This window comes from Nymphalis io, chromosome 5 (genome assembly GCF_905147045.1).
Source record: "Nymphalis io chromosome 5, ilAglIoxx1.1, whole genome shotgun sequence".
In the NCBI taxonomy this organism is placed as follows: Eukaryota; Metazoa; Arthropoda; class Insecta; order Lepidoptera; family Nymphalidae; genus Nymphalis; species Nymphalis io.
Window position 1 is genome coordinate 11,596,231 of NC_065892.1, and position 17,827 is coordinate 11,614,057.

A 17,827-nucleotide genomic window follows, 5' to 3' on the forward strand; every position below is an offset into this window, starting at 1 on the left:
TTTCAATTTTTTTAAACACTCCCAAAGCATTCCCAAAGTTGGGCAAGCAGCCCATTCCCAAAGTTTTTACTTTCTACGTACAATTCTACGTACTATGAACAAATATATATTTTTTTAAATGGATTGCAAGAATTTATTTCAATAATGCACATAAGAATTATTTTTATTGTGTACCTAATTAAATAAGTATACTTCGAAATAGAAAATACGACTGCACTACAGTACAAATAATGACCGCATGGAACGACGGCAAAAATGTTTGCAGCTTTTCCGCATTGAATCGCAGTCCCGATAGTCCACTCTAAGTTTTTCAACTGCAAAGATATAATGTATTTCGAAGTTTTTACCGAGCGTTATTTGAATCTCTGGAATCTCTACTAGTCGCCGAATTTATAATATTAACATATTACAATATTGCCTGTGACCTCTATAATTCATAAACAATGTATCGATTACGCAAGGTTTCGCTGGACATAGGACGGTCGCCTTCACGCTTATCGGTCGTTTGTAGGACGCGAACCTAGGCCATATTGACTTACGTAATAAGGTGTCAATATATTAAGGCTTTTGAACAAACGAATAAACATCACTATATTTTTTTAAATCACTTAATTTTACGTAAGGTTAAATATTTTAAGACCAAATTAAATTATTGCCTATATATGGCTTTTGAAAAATATATTAAACGGAATGTATGCGTTTTTAATAAAGATAATATTAGATATTAAAAAATTATTGGGTTTTTCTATAAAAATTCTCAGTAGCAGCCTGGAGTCTGGAAGTTAGAAGTGCGTACCCGCCCGTGTCTCGGGAAGCACGTTTCCAGTCGCAAATCTTTCCAGTCGTTTCGGATTGCCGTTCCATCGGATTATGAGAGATAGGGAATAGAGAGTGCACCTGTGTTTGCGCACACACTTATGCACTATATTATGTCCTGCGCAATTGGCTAATTTCTCTTAAGATTGGAAATCGGTCCGGAGAACATTAATATGGGATACTATTTAATAATGTTTAAAAAACATAAATGAAAGCTAACAAATGTATACGTTATATTATCATCATTCCGACATCGCAGAGTAAATGCGTCGTCCCAGTATCTTCATTATACAATAAGATCTCTAGCCAAGTCATTTTAATATATACCACTTTACAGTAATAAATAAAAAATATGAACAAGCAAACCAATATTTTTTTAATAATTTGATAGATAGTAATTTATATACACTGACATTAGTATTAGTAAATTCTCATGCATGATAATATAAAAATGTATTTGTAAATAATAATAAATACATTCAATATTTTAATGATAAAAAAGTAACTATTGATTTGAGAGCCGATTATTTTCGACAGAAATTTCTGTTTTCTTGTACGACAATAAAGTTCATCTTGATTCATTTATTTTTTCAAATCATTGGTAAAATTACAATTTTAACAGCGGTTTTTAAAATTTTATCTCATTATTATTTGCTTGTCCTAATCCTATTTATTTAGTTTTAGTAAATTTCAAGATATAATAAAATAATAATACCGGTCGCCTTCGTGGTGGTTTGGTTTCCACCAAAAAAGATACTTAAATGCATTGATGGATGTCTTCCTAATACCGATATAAACAAAGCCGAGATGGCTTAGTGGTTAGAACGCGTGAATCTTAACCGATGATCGTGGGTTCAAACCCGGGCAAGCACCACTGAATTTTCATGTGCTTAATTTGAGTTTATAATTCACACGACGTGAAAACATCGTGAGGAAACCTGCATGTGTCGGATTTCATTGAAATTCTGCCACATGTGTATTCTACCAACCCGCATTGGAGCAGCGTGGTTTGGAGCTTATTCCACATAAGCTCCAAACCTTCTCCTCAAAAGGGAGAGGAGGCTTTAACCCAGCAGTGGGACATTAACAGGCTTTTACTGTTCCTAATACCTTATCCGAATTAGGATTGCTTCAGTAGTTTAGATAAGTGTGCAATGCAAGTTTAAATTGCATTTAAGTAGATTATAAAATCCATAAATAGACACGTAAAAACGATGTAACTTCCTGCCTCACACCTCACGCGATAATCCCGTACTGGATAAAAATAATAAATTATTCATCAAACGTCGTAAAAATACAGATACGTAATCTAATTATAATTCTATGTTACTTAACAGTTCCGTAGTTATTTTCACAATAATATAAAAATATTTTTTGGTTTATTTCTACCATATTTAAAATGAACTTGCTAATTATTTAATCAGTTAATTTAATTTTAATATTATATAAATAAAAAAAATGAAATATAAAAATCATATCAAAGTTGTATAATGACTTTTTAATTCTTTATATAAAAATTCAGTTGTTGATCGAGATACTAGAATTCGAGTGGAAAATTTTAGTAATAGTGCCTAAAAATATTAAAATTAATTAAAATATAAGTAAGATGTCATACAAATGAGTATTACATTATTTACCTAATTCTATCTTAAGCCACACCTCATGTTCAACGTGTGGTCCATATCGAATGGTAAACTACACTTCAGCTACGCTTACATAAAGTAATCAGGTGTTGCAATAAAGCATTACATCTGTCTAATGCAATAATAATGTTTCGACAGGTACATAGAGTTTAGGATCAGAAAGACTTCTTAGTCTTTGAAGTCTTCTTCTAAGTCTGTGAAGCTGAGAGATGATACAGGCAGTAAAGTTGACGCCACAGTGTTTGTAATAGTTTTTTTTTAAATACTTAATATTTTTCATTTCAACATTATAGCGCAAGTAGTGAAAGGCCCTATCAATGTCCGCTGTCTGATAGAGATTATGTTAAGGGCTTAAAAGTTCCCACTTAGTTTGCCAATAAACGAACAACATCGACCAACCGCCTTGTCTATAAGTCTTTTGGCCAATATCATTGTTATTTATCACCAACACTTTCGATTTTTTTTTTTTTGGAATGAACATCCAACTACACACGACTGTCAATTTATTGCCGTATCTATAGCGTAATTGGATAACCGAAAGTCGGCAATCGTGCGATCATGCGTGACAGCCAAGTTGGCAAGGTTATTAAAAACATTGGATTATCAGATATTGCTATTTGGACAATTCTGTTGGAGTCTATTGTCCGTTCACTTGCGGCAACCTGTTGTCTATACAATTTGAGTCGACAGATAATCTTGGTATGCAACCGCTCTCAGCTGGACCACAGACGCTTTATTGGGTAGTAAATAATATTCGTCATCCATAATAGATAATTTTTAAACTCAACGAAAAATTACGATATATACCTAAACTATTATGATATATTCCTGTTTCATTATGCGTACTTATTCTATTTCACAGTGGTCTAGTATTTGGATGGAAGATGGAACTTCGGGCAACAATTTGTCCAACTGAGCCCGAAGCTCATCAATGCCGCTGCCACCTTGGGCTACGTAACGTGGGAGGGCCGGAATATTCCAGCGCCTATACGGCGGTGTGCTGCGCTCCTCTTGAGTGGACCCTCTCATCGCTCGTAGTAAGGCTCCTCGGCAAAGACCACAAAGAGCTATAGCGGTAAGAGCGGTAAGAGGTTACCGTAATGTCGTGGACAGCGGCGACACTTCTCGTGTCATGTCGCAGAAGGAGATCGTGAAGCGAGAGTGTAAGGCTAGTGCCTCCGCTCCGCCGAAGAAGACCGGAAAAGTAGAGAAAAAAAAAGAAAAGAAATACTGCGCCAGACTCTCCAGTTGCATCGGATTGCCGCCCTATCGAATTATGTGAATGGGATAATAGAAATTACACTTACGTTTTCTTATACACTTGTGGACTAACATCTCCTGCACTTGTTTTTGGCTTGTTTTTGTAGAGCCTAGTTAAGAAAAATATTCATCACAATGAAACTATTTGGGGATACGAACTAAAAGGAAAATATAATATATCAGGTGTCATCAAATAATAAAATCTGGTTTCTGTGATTCAACTTATCGCTGAGTCATATACATAAAAAAATATTACAGTTAATATATGCTACAACAAATGTCATTGTTTACTAAAACTTGTATATATTTGCATAAAATAAGCATACACAAATAACATGGACTATTATGTTTAAAATCATAATTTACGTACAAAAAATGCATGTAACAAACGGCTACTAGGTAACATGATACACATGTTTCTCATGAACTCGGCCATAAAATAAAGGTCTATCTATGAGAACGTTACAGTCGTAAACCTAGAAACCTATGTCTGAATACTTTGTTACACTTTATGAACTCTATTGTGAATAGAGGTCACGTGCATACGGAAAACATTTAAAATATTATTATTACTATAAACCATAAGGTCGTGATTTAGAATTGTGCTTTTACGAGAATTCAAAATTCTCGAGTACAGGTTTACAGTTAATTATTAAGTACAAATATATTTAAAAGAAAAATTAAGGTAACGCGCTTAGCTTCCACCAGACATGATAATTTAGTATCAATATTAGGTATAATCAATTTAAGTTGATTGTGAATCATACAAGTGCGCAGAAAAAAAAAACCATGAATATATAATATAATAAATATTATAGGTACCCAAATTTTAACTTCCTCTTACAATTGTAACAGGTGGAGTAGTCATTTGCCATCCCGGCGCCATATAAAAAAAAAATTTGCTCAAAACATTGTTCACGATAAGTTTTCGAAAAATTAAACACTTGATATGTTGTTATATCATATAGGAAAATGGTCCAAAATCAAAATACTTACACGCACTTTGAAATTGTATTTTACGATAGTAAATTTCAGAAATAAACATAACGTACACTTAAGTAAGAGTAGTAAGCATTAGAAGTTATTGTTTAGGTAATTTTATAATAGTAACAGCCTGATAATAAAATAAATATCCAATACAAAACTATCCATAGCTGTAATGTAATTTACAGTACAGTTTATAAAAAAAATATTTTCAAAGACATACAATACAATACAATAACAGCCTGTTAATATCCCACTGCTGGTCTAAGGCCTCCTCTCCCTTTTGAGGAGAAGGTTTGGAGCTTATTCCACCACGCTGCTCCAATGCGGGTTGGTGGAATACACATGTGGCAGAATTTCGATGAAATTAGACACATGCAGGTTTCCTCACGATGTTTTCCTTCACCGAAAAGCACGAGATGAATTATAAACAGAAATTAAGCACATGAAAATTCAGAGGTGCTTGCCCGGGTTTGAACCCACGTTCATCGGTTAAGATTCACGCGTTCTTACCACTGGGCCATCTCGACTATAATATTTTAATTTATTTATAGTATATGCTTGCCAAAATATTGCATTTACTTACAGTTATTGGCGTATTTATCCTATGCCAAAGGAGCACGCGCCTGCCGTGGGGCCGCAGCCTAGGCGCCTTTCATAATCATTAACTAAAATGTAGTTACTTTTCGATTTATTTCAAAAGGAAATTGAGGAATCTACCCATAAATAATAATTAAACACATAATATGTTTTTTTTTTCTTATAATATGGGGGGCGGACCTACTCTTAAGATACGCTACTGTTGTCAGTTGTTGGTCAGTTTTATAATGGTTGGTCATTTATTTTGTCTTTTATATATCTATAGAAAAAATTAATAAAATATTAAACGTAAATAATAAATTGCGCTAAAAGTGCATTAAGATATTTAAGTAGTATTAGAACGAATGTCCATTTATTTTTTGCATTTTATAGATCTTTTACGACACAAAAAAAAGGTAAAAATATTTTGTGAGAAAATGCTTTTAAATAATCATATTAGGTAAGTAGTAATAAAAGAAAACTGAAAAAGCAAAAATGTGCATTAAAATAAAGTTTTTTTCCCCTGAATTGATCAAGAACGCTAGTAAAAATTTTTTTTAAAGTTTCTAAAACTAAAAATTACCTATTTAAGAGTTTATAAAAACATTTTATATTATCCTCGTAGTCAACGCTCGGATGGATCTCAGTTTCAAGACTGATTCATCACATCCTCAGGTCGTTACCATCTGCTATTGTTTTAGTTTTTTTTATTCAAGGCAGCCTTTTCCTTAGAAATGACCTAACCGGATGGTACTGCTACAGCTTCAGGATAAAAAATATTTGTGCATAACCATTAATTACACTTATATTATTTTACTTATGTTTTTCTCTGTTATACATAGGTACCTAAATATTCTTTATTTGTTTTATTATAGTTTGTATTATTATGCGTCTATGTATAAATATTTATATTTTTAAAAAACTAAATTAAAATTGAGCATGTTGAAACCGTGTTACTAACTTAATTAGCGAAAATATAATTTTTGTTTGGGTTACATATATTTTTTGTGATGACTGAAGAATGAAAAAACATTACTTATGTTATGATTAATCTTTGTTTTCATATACAAACTTGTGCTTATATTTCAAGTATATCGGTATGTCACATATTTCATAACCTTCTGTTCTTTCTAACATCTAAAGACACCCAACAAAAGCCTCTCAGACCACCTACACAAATACGAGAATATGTGTACCGTCAACTTACTTGGTAAAATACCGGCCAACGGGACTCCGAAGCGCACTACACTACACACCATAAAGCACTTATCACAACGAAGCAGTTCAACAGATGACACAATAACTACTAAATGTTAAAATTATATGTTAAAGTTAATCATTTCAAAAACCTTCGTTCGTTTATTATCGCGGTTCGTTAAAACTGTGGGTTCAGTATTTCTTTGCTATACTAAACTGACAGACTACAGCGCAGCGACGATCGCACTCCTACTGAACTGTCAGTGACACTGCGCATTATACCATCTCTTTCTAAAATTGACTTAGATTAGTGCGATAAAAAGAGTAAGCTAATCTTTCGAATGTGTGAACATTACTTAGTATAGCCGTCTCATCTTTGTATATAATTCTTTAACAAGAGAAAAAGAAACAAATAATGATTCATACTAATAGGCTTTGATTGTCTATGTGTGAGAACGATGTGTTGTATAGAAATTATATACCAAAAATGAGGCTTTCATCTTTAAGGGAGAGCTATTACTCTATATAAAATATACTTTTTAATAACTTAAACTCAATCGGTGACATTAAATTAAATAAAGACAATGGGTCAAATTATAAAACAAAAGCTATTCCTTAATTTTCAAACCTATGATTCTATTTCATTCTGTCTAGTGGATCAGTTACTTTTCTTTCTCGTCCAAACCAAAACTAACTTTGCTATGATACTTGCCGGAAATAGCCCATTGGTTAGAACTTGTCAATATTAACCGATCATCGGTTTAAATACGGCTTCGAACCAACGTAAACACCACGGAAATTTCATGTTTATTTTGTGTATATAATTCATCTCGTGATCGTCGGTGAAGGAAGACGTTGTAAAGAAATCTGCAAGTAAATCATATAATAAAGTAAATCTGCCACATGTAAATCTGTCACATGTGTATCTACCAAATATCATTGGAGCTGCGTGGTGCAGTGGGCTCCAAAGCCTCTAAAAAAGAGAGGAGCAGTGGGCCCAGCAATGGGACAATTAAATAATGTCTTACGAAGTGTGTGTTTTTTTTTATTATTATTTATATGAGGCCTTCTTTTACTGTCATTATTAATAAAAATTATGAATGTTGAGCTTCCATTTAAATACACTTGTTCTTACGTTGACAACCAATTTAAAACCTTAAGCCATTGAAATAGAAAGTAAATTAGTTTGGTGATTATACAAAGTTATTGTCAAGTACAGTTAGTGAACAGAAGTTAGTAACGAAGAGAATTGGCAACGCCGCCATCGTTAGTTAAAGTTTGAAGTTGCCTACGTTAAGTTAGTTTGCGATAATATTTATACAAGGAGGCTGTATTATTCTGAAATGTGATTGCTTTATTTTTAAATCATTTTTTTCATTATTTCAAGATATTTTAGTATAGTATCGAAGTGATAATCTGTAAACATGATCGGAAGTGACTACACATTGGAGTTATGTAATGTTTTCCACTCGGGACAAGTAAGTATACCTGCATTTGTTTGAAGTTTATAGTGTGGGAGTGAAATGATATTTGTCTGTAAAACATAATATTGTATTGTATTCAGCATTCTTTATTTAAATATTTTCTATTACTTACATTATCATTTACCAACAAATTTTTTATATTATTATTTTTGTATTAATGTTGGTATTTATAAGATAAATAACTTAAAAATTGTTGATATTATCTTAATAACTACAAATGTTTAATTTGTTTGAAACACATATTTATCAAAATAATACATAAACTTCATTTTGTATATTTTTTAATTGTACTTAGCGGTTCGCACCCGTTGATGTCGATTGTATAGGATAAAAAAGGAGATACCAAGGGGACCCAAGTGTATTTGCGAGGTGCAAATACACTTGCCGAGATGCAACTTGATGAGAAGCCGAAATGGCCTAGTGGTTAGAACGCGTGAATCTTATCCGATGATCGTGGGTTCAAACCCGGGCAAGCACCACTGTATTTTCATGTGCTTAATTTGTGATTATAATTCATCTCGTGCTTAACGGTGAAGGAAAACATCGTGAGGAAACCTGCATGTGTCTAATTTCATTGAAATTCTGCTACATGTATATTCTACCAACCCGCATTGGAGCAGCGTGGTGGAATAAGCTCCACAACCTTCTCCTCAAAAGGGAGAGGAGGCCTTAGCCCAGCAGTGGGACATTAACAGGCAGTTACTGTATTGTTCTGTTAAAAAATATCTCATTTCTAAGTGGGGACGGAGTACCTACGTACATCGTAAGGCCGCCTGTATCTTATGAATATGTGTCATATATAGGTATATAAATTCAAAACCAACAAAGACAACAAAAATAAACAACAAAGCACTGGAAGAATATAATAAAACAACTACTAGGGATTTTAGAGGCTTTTGTTATACATAAGAGTATTTTTATAGGTAGAGCCGGGTAGCTTCTTTCAGCGCTTGACAGGCGGCGTGAAGACCGGCGTCATATTAAAGGATGTTTCATTCATTACGCATAGCGGAGAAGTGACAGCCATTCTTGGTTCCAAAGGTAACCCAAACAATGTAATTTTTAACTATATATTATAATACATCTAGTTATGTGCACATTATGCAAAATCTAAAATTAGTTATAAAATGTGATTAAATAATAAATTTTGCTACAAGAAACCATATATATAGTCATTATTATGTAAAAAATTATTATCACATAATATTGACAACCTTTCTTTTGACTAGGTAGCGGTAAACGCGCTCTTCTGGATGTCATAAGCCGCCGAGTACCCTCCAAGGGTCACATACTCCTTGAAGGAGTACCTTTGGAAGAGGATCAATTTAGAAGCACCTGTGCACTGGTCCGACATTCTACTAAGCTCCTTCCTGGTCTCAGTGTTCAACAAACCCTGGCATTGTCGTTGACTAAGGTGAAGGACAATTAATAGAGCTGATAGTCTAAGATATAATATTTATTTATTCATTGATTTGTATGTATTATCTAATTTTATATATATATATAATAATTTATATATATACATATATATTTTGTTTATTTAAAATGGTAGATCAAAATACACATCGTTTTAATAAAATATTGTTATCAGTAAAGATTTTCTTTAAAAAATTATGTACTTGACATAAAATAAGTTATCGATAGTTTCTTTGTCCAACTTTTCAATAAACAGCAGGTGTTTCGAGTTGGTTTTCAAAAAAATATCGTATTGTTCCACCCAAGAAAATTTTACCTGGCTAAGAATCGATAACTGGATGATAGTGTTCTAGCATCCAATAATTTTATAACCAAAGGGAAATTAATTCATTACGGACGCTTCTCGGCTGCATCATACTAACATTATGTTTTACTTTAGCGCTTATTTATCTATTTTTTTTTCACAGATTTCTGGATACTTAAAGTCGTCAAAAGTAAAACAAGTCATGGCGGATTTAGCCTTGTCTCAGGTATATTTTCTCTTAATTACTTCTATGGAGTATTGACACGTGATAATATTTTTACTAAATAAGAATTACCGCATTTTAATTTGATGACAGGTTGCCAACAAATGTGTAACAAGCTTAACGAAGAGCGAATATCGACGATTAGTAATTGGGGTTCAACTCATTCGAGATCCATGTAAGATTTATTTAACAAAGAAATAATATTTACACATTTATTATTACGATAAATTAGTTTAATATTTTCAAAATAATTGCAGTAATTCTACTTCTCGATGAGCCGACTTGGGATTTGGATCCTTTGAACACATATTTAGTTATATCGATTCTTTCAAATACCGCTAAGAAATACGGAACTACTATCATACTTACAATGGAAAAACCTAGATCAGGTACTTGAATTATACTATAAAAGATAGAATAGGATATTTATTTATTTAATATTAATTACAAGATATCTGTTATTTCAATCTTCAATTGTTTTTAATTAAATTTTTCTCTTCCAGATGTTTTTCCTTTCCTAGATAGAGTGGTGTATTTGTGTCTCGGAGACGTGGTGTACGCGGGGCCAACAAGAAACTTATTGGACTATTTCGGTAGCATCGGCTTTCCTTGCCCACAGTTGGAGAATCCTCTAATGTATTATTGTACGTGTTATTATGTTGATTAAATTGTCATCAATGTCATTACCTTTTCGTAAAATATCTAAATAACATACGAATATATACTTAATTAAACATATAAATTGATGCACATTACTCAAGGTCATTACTTAAGATCGGTTATATTTGATATAAGGCCCAGATAAAAAGGCTGAGGTTCTTGATTATTTGGATTTTAGAACTGGGTAAATAAGATTGGGTCAAATCATACATAGCATGGGATTAAAAAGTACTTTTGTATATACTATTTATATGTTTCCAGTATGCCTATCAACAGTAGACAGACGTTCACGAGAACGCTTCATAGAGTCTAATCATCAGATAGCAGCTCTGGTGGAAAAGTTTAAGGTAGAAGGTCAAGCAATGATGCAGGGCAATCTCACAGAACACAGCCGGATCATTAACCCTAATAAAGTTCAAATGAACTATGGCAAGCCAGGGGGCGTGAGGATTATATGGATGTTGTATTTGTAAGTTTCATCCACTACAACATTTTTTTTCTTTTTATAAAAATACGTTGGCACGTGGGCAAAAAATTGCTATCGATGGTAAACTGGCTGCTGGTAGGGCTTTGTGCAAGCTCGCCTGGGTAAGTGCCACCTACTCATCAGATATTTTACCGCAAAACAGCAGTACAACAGCTGATGTCTTTCGGTTTGAAGGATGAGTGAGCCAGTGTAAACAACCACGGCCCATAGACATTAGCGTGGTAATAAATAATAACCATTTCTTTCACAGCAAATGCGCCACCAACCTTGAGATGTGCCTTGTGCCTGTAGTTACACAAGTGCACCATTCAAACCGGAACACAACAAGGACTAAATAATGATATGTAATTGTCATAGATGTTTTTTTTAGGAGAATGCTCGCATCGATTTTCAATTTGAAGAAACACGGCTTGAAACAAATGTCAATGAGATTATTAAGCTTACCCATATATTTCCTAATTTTATGGATTTTCTACAACGAATCTAAGGTAATTCGATTTTGAAACAAGTTATACTGCTTTTTTTCTACACCATTTTTCTAATAATTAATTCATGTTGCAGGACTTTCAGCGAGCTTTTATTACGAAAAGTGGACTTATCTTCAACGCTATGGTCGGAACGTACTTTATTAGTATTATGAACACAATTTGCTTATGTAAGTGAAACTTATCGAACACTAAGGGGTTTTACCGTCATATTAGTTTGGTCTCGATTTCTCCTCCAATTTACAATAAATACATCATAATTTTATATTCATTGTTTTATATATGTAGGTGTATATATATAAGACAATGTCCTACTTAGACTGACTATAAAGACGAAGTCAACATTTTTAGATAAGACATAGAAAGTTAAACTGTAACGTAAGTTTGTACCTTAATGTGGAATTTCTCTGGCATGGCTTTTTTACAGACCATAAGAAGCCATGGTGCGCGTAATAATTATTGTTGTTTGTGATTTCATTTAGAATAAATTCCTAATGTGTGCTTAGTCTGTTGTCCCTAAACGTCAAAAACAAATCTTAAGCTTCGCCCAATTGACCCATTTAAAATGTAATACATAAAGTGTACGAAAAACAAAGTACGAAATTTGATACAATCCTAAATTACGAACTCAATCCTAGTAAACAGTAATAAAATTGTTAGTCTCGGACCATAATATACCTAGACTTAAAATAATATAAATTTATAAACATACTGATAAATATAAATTTATAAATATTTAATTTACAAATAACTCTACAATAAAATGGGTTTGTGGTTTTAGACGGCCCGTACAGAACACGCTACTACCAGGAATCCCAGGAAGGTCTGTACAGCGGTGCCAGCCTCCTGCTCGCGTGGAATCTCGTGTCGCTGCCCTTTTCATTTGTTACAACTTTCGCCTCCGCTGCTATTATATATCCGTATGTATTATTATATAAATTCATATACATATTATTTGTATTTTGTGGTGACCTCTATCCGATTATATATTTAAAATAGAAATTGGTATATATTTTCGTATACAGACCAATACTTAATGCTTTTCTTGTACTTCCTATACGTATCTGGTATACGCCCGTTTTAGTGGTAAAATCCAAATAATTTAAATATATACATGTCCGTTGAAAGTAGTAACTAATAGTTATGTTTGAACCAGAATCCTAGGTGAAATATCTGAAAATCTGGACTACATATATTTCGCACTGGTGCTCTGGTCGAGCTACATCTTCGCGGAGCAACAAGCCATCGCTGTCATGATGTTCGTCAAGAATGGCCTTATTGCTGGCATCGTAAACATCTACATCTCCTGTATATACATCATGTTGGCGAGTGGAGTTTTAAGGTGACCTGAACCTAAATCTTTCATCGTACAGTGTAGTATTAATCTGTGAGCCTAGTGTGAGTGCGAGTAGTTTTTTCGATATCATTGACGAATGATGATCGAATATGTAAAAAATCTCGCACTCTGCACACAGTTGGCCAATAAAAATATAGCGCCTTTACATAACATAACAACTTGGTCCTGTCTGAGCAAGTTTTACGCTATTAAAGATTATGAGGTAAATCGTTGAAAAATACGCTAAGAATAAACAATTCATAGAAAATATTATCCGCCTAATAGAGTGATACAAACAATATATATTTATCTCTTCACAAGATACAGAATGCATAACCAAGAAACAGATAAATAAATATAAAATATAAACATAATTTAAAGAACACCATTTATAAAATATAACATTAGCTATTCCTATAATAATACTTTGTAACAAATATAAGCTTTGAAATATGTATTAAAAAATTGTGTAGAATCAAATTTCAGTAGTCAATTGGTAGTTTCTTATCAAAACTATTCTAAATTGCTAGGCCAATCTCATCTCTGGGTTTTTGTACTTGTCAGAGCCTAACAGGGCGTATAGTAATATACTGTACGATTAATTACCCACAACATTGTAACCCATACAGTGGCTTAACTATAGGGTGGCAAGGCTGGCTAATTGCCACGGGCCCCCAAACCGACGAGCCTAAGTCGGGTTGCGGGCGAGGCCGCGAGCTCAGAAGTAACCTAATATTTTTAACAAAACTGGTCGTCAGGAGGACATGATTATATTGACAGCTGACATTTGCACTATAATACAGACAAAATGGTCGTCAGTACATCATTATATTGACGGCTGACAAATCAATTAAAGTTAGGCACAACTAAAGGCCATATAAAAATTCAAATAAATTATTAAGATTTGAACGCATTGTTTTTGTCACGATGCTTTGGTGGTGCGGAGGAGCTAATGACGTATTCTATTTATTGAAAATTCTGTGGCTCGATCTTTAAAGTTTTATAATCTTATTGACATTTTATACTTAAGAACTCATAGCAGATTAAGGGCCTTTCGAAAGAATTTGCTACGAGCTCCACGCTTGCTTAATCCGGCACTACTTATATAGGTATTACAGTCGATATAATAATAACGATAATGCCCTCCTGACCGATTTCGGTGGCCGATCTCAAGAGAGATTAGCCGACTGCGCAGGACATATTATAGTGCACAAGTATGTGCGCAAACATAGGTACACTCACTATTTCGACGAGTCGGTTGGCGTGGTTGGTAGATACTTGCATTTTCACGCCGAAGGTTGTGGGTTCGATTCCCACCCAGGACAGACTTTTGTGTGCATGAACATGTCTGTTTGTTCTGAGTCTGGGTGTAATTTTCTATATAATTATGTATTTACAAAAGAAAAGTAGTATATGTAGTATAACAGTTGTCTGGTTCCCATAGCACAAGCTTTGTACAAGCTTAATTTGGGATCAGATGGCCATGTGTGAAAAATGTCCCATGATATGTATATATATATCCCAGGATATACTTGTTATTGTTGTATTCCTAAACTCTCATAATCCGATGGGACGGCAATCCAACACGACCGGACAGAGTTCAGGCCGTTGGTCCACAACGGCTTTACGTGCTTTCCGAGGCAAGGGAGTGTACACACTTCCAGACTCCGAGCTGCTACTGGAAATTTTCGACAGAAAAATCCAATAACTTTTTACTGGCCCGACCTGGGAATTGAAACTAGGGCCTCGGGGTCTGCGACCATAATCTAGCCACTAGACCAACGAGGCAGTCGATATTATGAATATTTCGTAGACAAGCTATCATTTTTTTTTTACAAAAAGGAAAATATAATGTGATTATTCAACAAAATGAACCTCATATATTACTACCACTATTATTCTTGTTTACCTTTAAATACAAGTAGCTAATTATGCGATAAAAATCATTTATAGACCATATCGATAGTCATATCCTGGACAGATAACAATTATCGCGGTAACCGCGCATAAAAGAATTCCTTGACAGCTACGACGTGTGTGCTGCCAGAGCTAATAATTGTTTACAGATAATCGCTAACAATATATATATTATATTGAGGGCCGTTAGGCTATCCGGTGTAGGGTACTTATACATACTACATATCCTTCAGGCGTACTGTCAAATAAAGTAACTAACTATTTTTTTTTCCAGATCATACAAAGGCTATGAAGAATGGTTATTCTACCTCACCTACCTAACTCACACAAGATATGCCTCGATTTTCCTTCACAGAAATATTTTTAAGCAACCAATATTCAACAGTCTTCCTTACAGTGCTGAAGAAAACTGCACTGCCATCACTAATCTCATCCAAACTTCCTCTAATTTAAATAGTAATTCTAATGCCAATTGTAGATACCCAAGTGGCAAGGCATTTTTAACAGAGAGATTTACTGCGAAGAATTTTGGTGGCGATATTTATCAAACTGGTGATTTCAACTTGGATTTTAATTTAGGCATTTCCTTTGCGTTTTCTCTGGGCACAATCATTTTTAATAAATTCTTGTATCTAATGCCTTTGCCTGGGTATATTGCTGATAAATTTAGAGAATAGTTTTCATTTTAAATTATTAATAGGCAGTCATTTGTCGTTTGAGTGCCCAGTTTAAAATTATGTGAATCCCAGTATATTGTGTAAGTCAAATTAAAATTTAGTACATTTAACAATTCTGCATGATAAAATGTAAATTTAATAAAAGTACATAATGTTTATAGCTTATTTTTCTACTTGTATTTAAAAATATATTCTTCAATATAAAGTATAAGATAATTATAATAATTTTAATACATATATTTTAATGAAATAAATTACAAAATAAAACCAATTTGGTTATTTTATTATTAAAAATCAATACATAATTAAATAACTCCCATTTACCACTGCAAGTTAGTTTTATTTATTACAATAGAAGAATTCATGTAAAAGAGTTCTCATTATCAAATAGGTTCTTATTTATATAAAGTATACCACAATTCCTTAGAGATAATGTCTATTTAATAGTTTCTATCTAAACCTTTATTGGTTACTTAAATATGAATTAATGTTAACACCACTTTATTGTTCCATATTAAGTTTAAGTAATTGTAAAATCTCCAATAACTTTAGGATAGCTGTATATAACAGTTTCTGTCTGTGTTTCATTCTCATTTTCACTCGAAACGCATTGTGTTCCATCACCTTTGAAAAAATAGTTTGTCATATTAATGATGGCAATTATAAAGGAAATTTAGTCTTACAATCAATGGTAGTACATTAGACTAATTTGACAGAATTGTAATTTCATCTTACTACATACATATGTACTATGATGAAATTATTATTTAATGTATTTACATTACATTATACAAATATTGAAAATTATAGTTATTCTTAAACTGTGTGTCTTCTTCACAATTATTTCTATAGACTTGAATTGTTTTTATAAAGATACTAATATCACATGTTTAAAACTGTTGGTATGTGCAAGCGAGAATGGTGCCAAATCTCAAAAGGCTTTTAATTATTCTTCAGTATTATTTGATGAATAAAAAGTATACGAATAAATAAGTGAACAAGCACATATACTAATTCTTAAGCTTTTGTAAAAACACAAATTTAGCCTATGGCATTTGTCAAACACTATTGTTATTTACATTGATCATCAACTATACAAGGAAATTAGGTAAGGATTAACTATTGATAAGGCTAATAAAATGATTATGAAAGGACATATATACTTACTTCCATATAAGACTATTGTTTTATTTAACTTGCTGATAGTTACCTGAAATATAATATAATATATCATCAAAATATACATTTTATTTTTGATTTATTATTATTATTATTGTGTACATTACTTTAATATTTATGTTGTAAAAATTAATGTTCTTAAATAACACTTACAGGCGACAAAACAATTTCTCTGTACTTTTTAAGATACAACTTCAGTGGTTCAACATAATTATCAAAGCCCAGAGCATTCATTGCAAATAACACATCTTCTCCATTGATAGTCTTCCTTTTCTCCATCTGACAACGATCACTTGCTTCACTTGTTATAAAAGATATAAATTCTGAAATGCATTCCTGTACACATTCCCTAGCATCTTTTGCAATCTGTAAAATGACATAAGATATAACAAAGTACAGTTACTAGACATACTCAAATCAAAAATATATGTGCATACCTTTCCATTTTCTGGAATTGCCCTTTTCATGATTTTCGCTATATTTGCAATAGGTAAAAATCGATCCTGTTCGCGAAGAGGAGCATTTTTTCCACCACTATTAGAATCAGAGTTGTTTTCTTCTTGTTCTATAAAACCATTTAGTTATTAATAAACAGCCATTACAAATTATAAATAGTAATTATATTCAGTATATAATTTTAATTAGTACATAGTTAATCAATTTTTACCCAAAACATCGTCGGAGTTTACAACATAAGTCTCCTCATCGACTAGAAAGCCATTATCCAATCTAACCAAATCACCACTAAGTTCATCCCCTTCCATGTTACTAGGATATCAATTTTAAGAAATAACAAGATTTAAATAAAGATACGGTACAAAAAAAATAGTAATTAAATATTAAGATAATATTCTTTATCGACTTTTCTGAAATCAACATCAATAGCTCGATTCGACTTTAGTTGTCAATTCACAATTGTTACAATTTATTTAACGTCACAGTCAGGCACAATCGCCAGATACAGAATATTTTCTAAACAGAACACGGATCCTAGTTTGTTCTCTCCTATGTTGATAATTGTTTTCTACCTATTTATTTTTTCGTTGTATTAACAGCTGTTATTATATAATTTAATATATAAGATAAAATTATAAGATAGATCTTTGCTTATGACATATTTATTAGTTTTAAATGTATCTGCACATATTATAAAAAAGAATGTAGTTGCATAATTTAATTC

At 32.7% G+C, this 17,827-nt stretch overlaps 3 protein-coding genes across 4 annotated transcripts in view; 1 reads left to right on the plus strand and 2 right to left on the minus strand.

The window, feature by feature from the left end:
- LOC126768621 (ATP-binding cassette sub-family G member 8) overlaps positions 1-6,716 on the minus strand; it is a 40,675-nt gene extending 33,959 nt beyond the window's left edge. For both annotated transcript variants that reach the window (XR_007669249.1, XM_050486817.1), the window contains exon 1: positions 6,490-6,716. The gene's annotated coding sequence lies outside the window, so the exon portion shown is untranslated. The remainder of the gene's footprint in view (positions 1-6,489) is intronic.
- A 1,054-nt stretch (positions 6,717-7,770) lies between these two features.
- Positions 7,771-15,863, plus strand: LOC126768641 (ATP-binding cassette sub-family G member 5). Its single transcript, XM_050486862.1, has 13 exons — positions 7,771-7,957; positions 8,887-9,004; positions 9,193-9,377; positions 9,847-9,909; positions 10,000-10,081; positions 10,164-10,295; positions 10,410-10,550; positions 10,828-11,035; positions 11,424-11,541; positions 11,615-11,708; positions 12,320-12,458; positions 12,695-12,880; positions 15,066-15,863. The coding sequence occupies exons 1-13, from the start codon at positions 7,904-7,906 to the stop codon at positions 15,466-15,468; spliced, it is 1,923 nt and encodes a 640-aa protein (XP_050342819.1). The 5' UTR covers positions 7,771-7,903; the 3' UTR covers positions 15,469-15,863.
- A 51-nt stretch (positions 15,864-15,914) lies between these two features.
- LOC126768725 (uncharacterized) lies at positions 15,915-17,553 on the minus strand. Its single transcript, XM_050487000.1, has 5 exons — positions 17,315-17,553; positions 17,085-17,212; positions 16,801-17,013; positions 16,636-16,678; positions 15,915-16,092 (listed from the first exon to the last, which is right to left on the minus strand). Exons 1-5 carry the CDS (start codon positions 17,409-17,411, stop codon positions 15,989-15,991), a joined length of 585 nt encoding a protein of 194 aa, XP_050342957.1. The 5' UTR covers positions 17,412-17,553; the 3' UTR covers positions 15,915-15,988.
- Between the last annotated feature and the right edge of the window lie 274 nt (positions 17,554-17,827).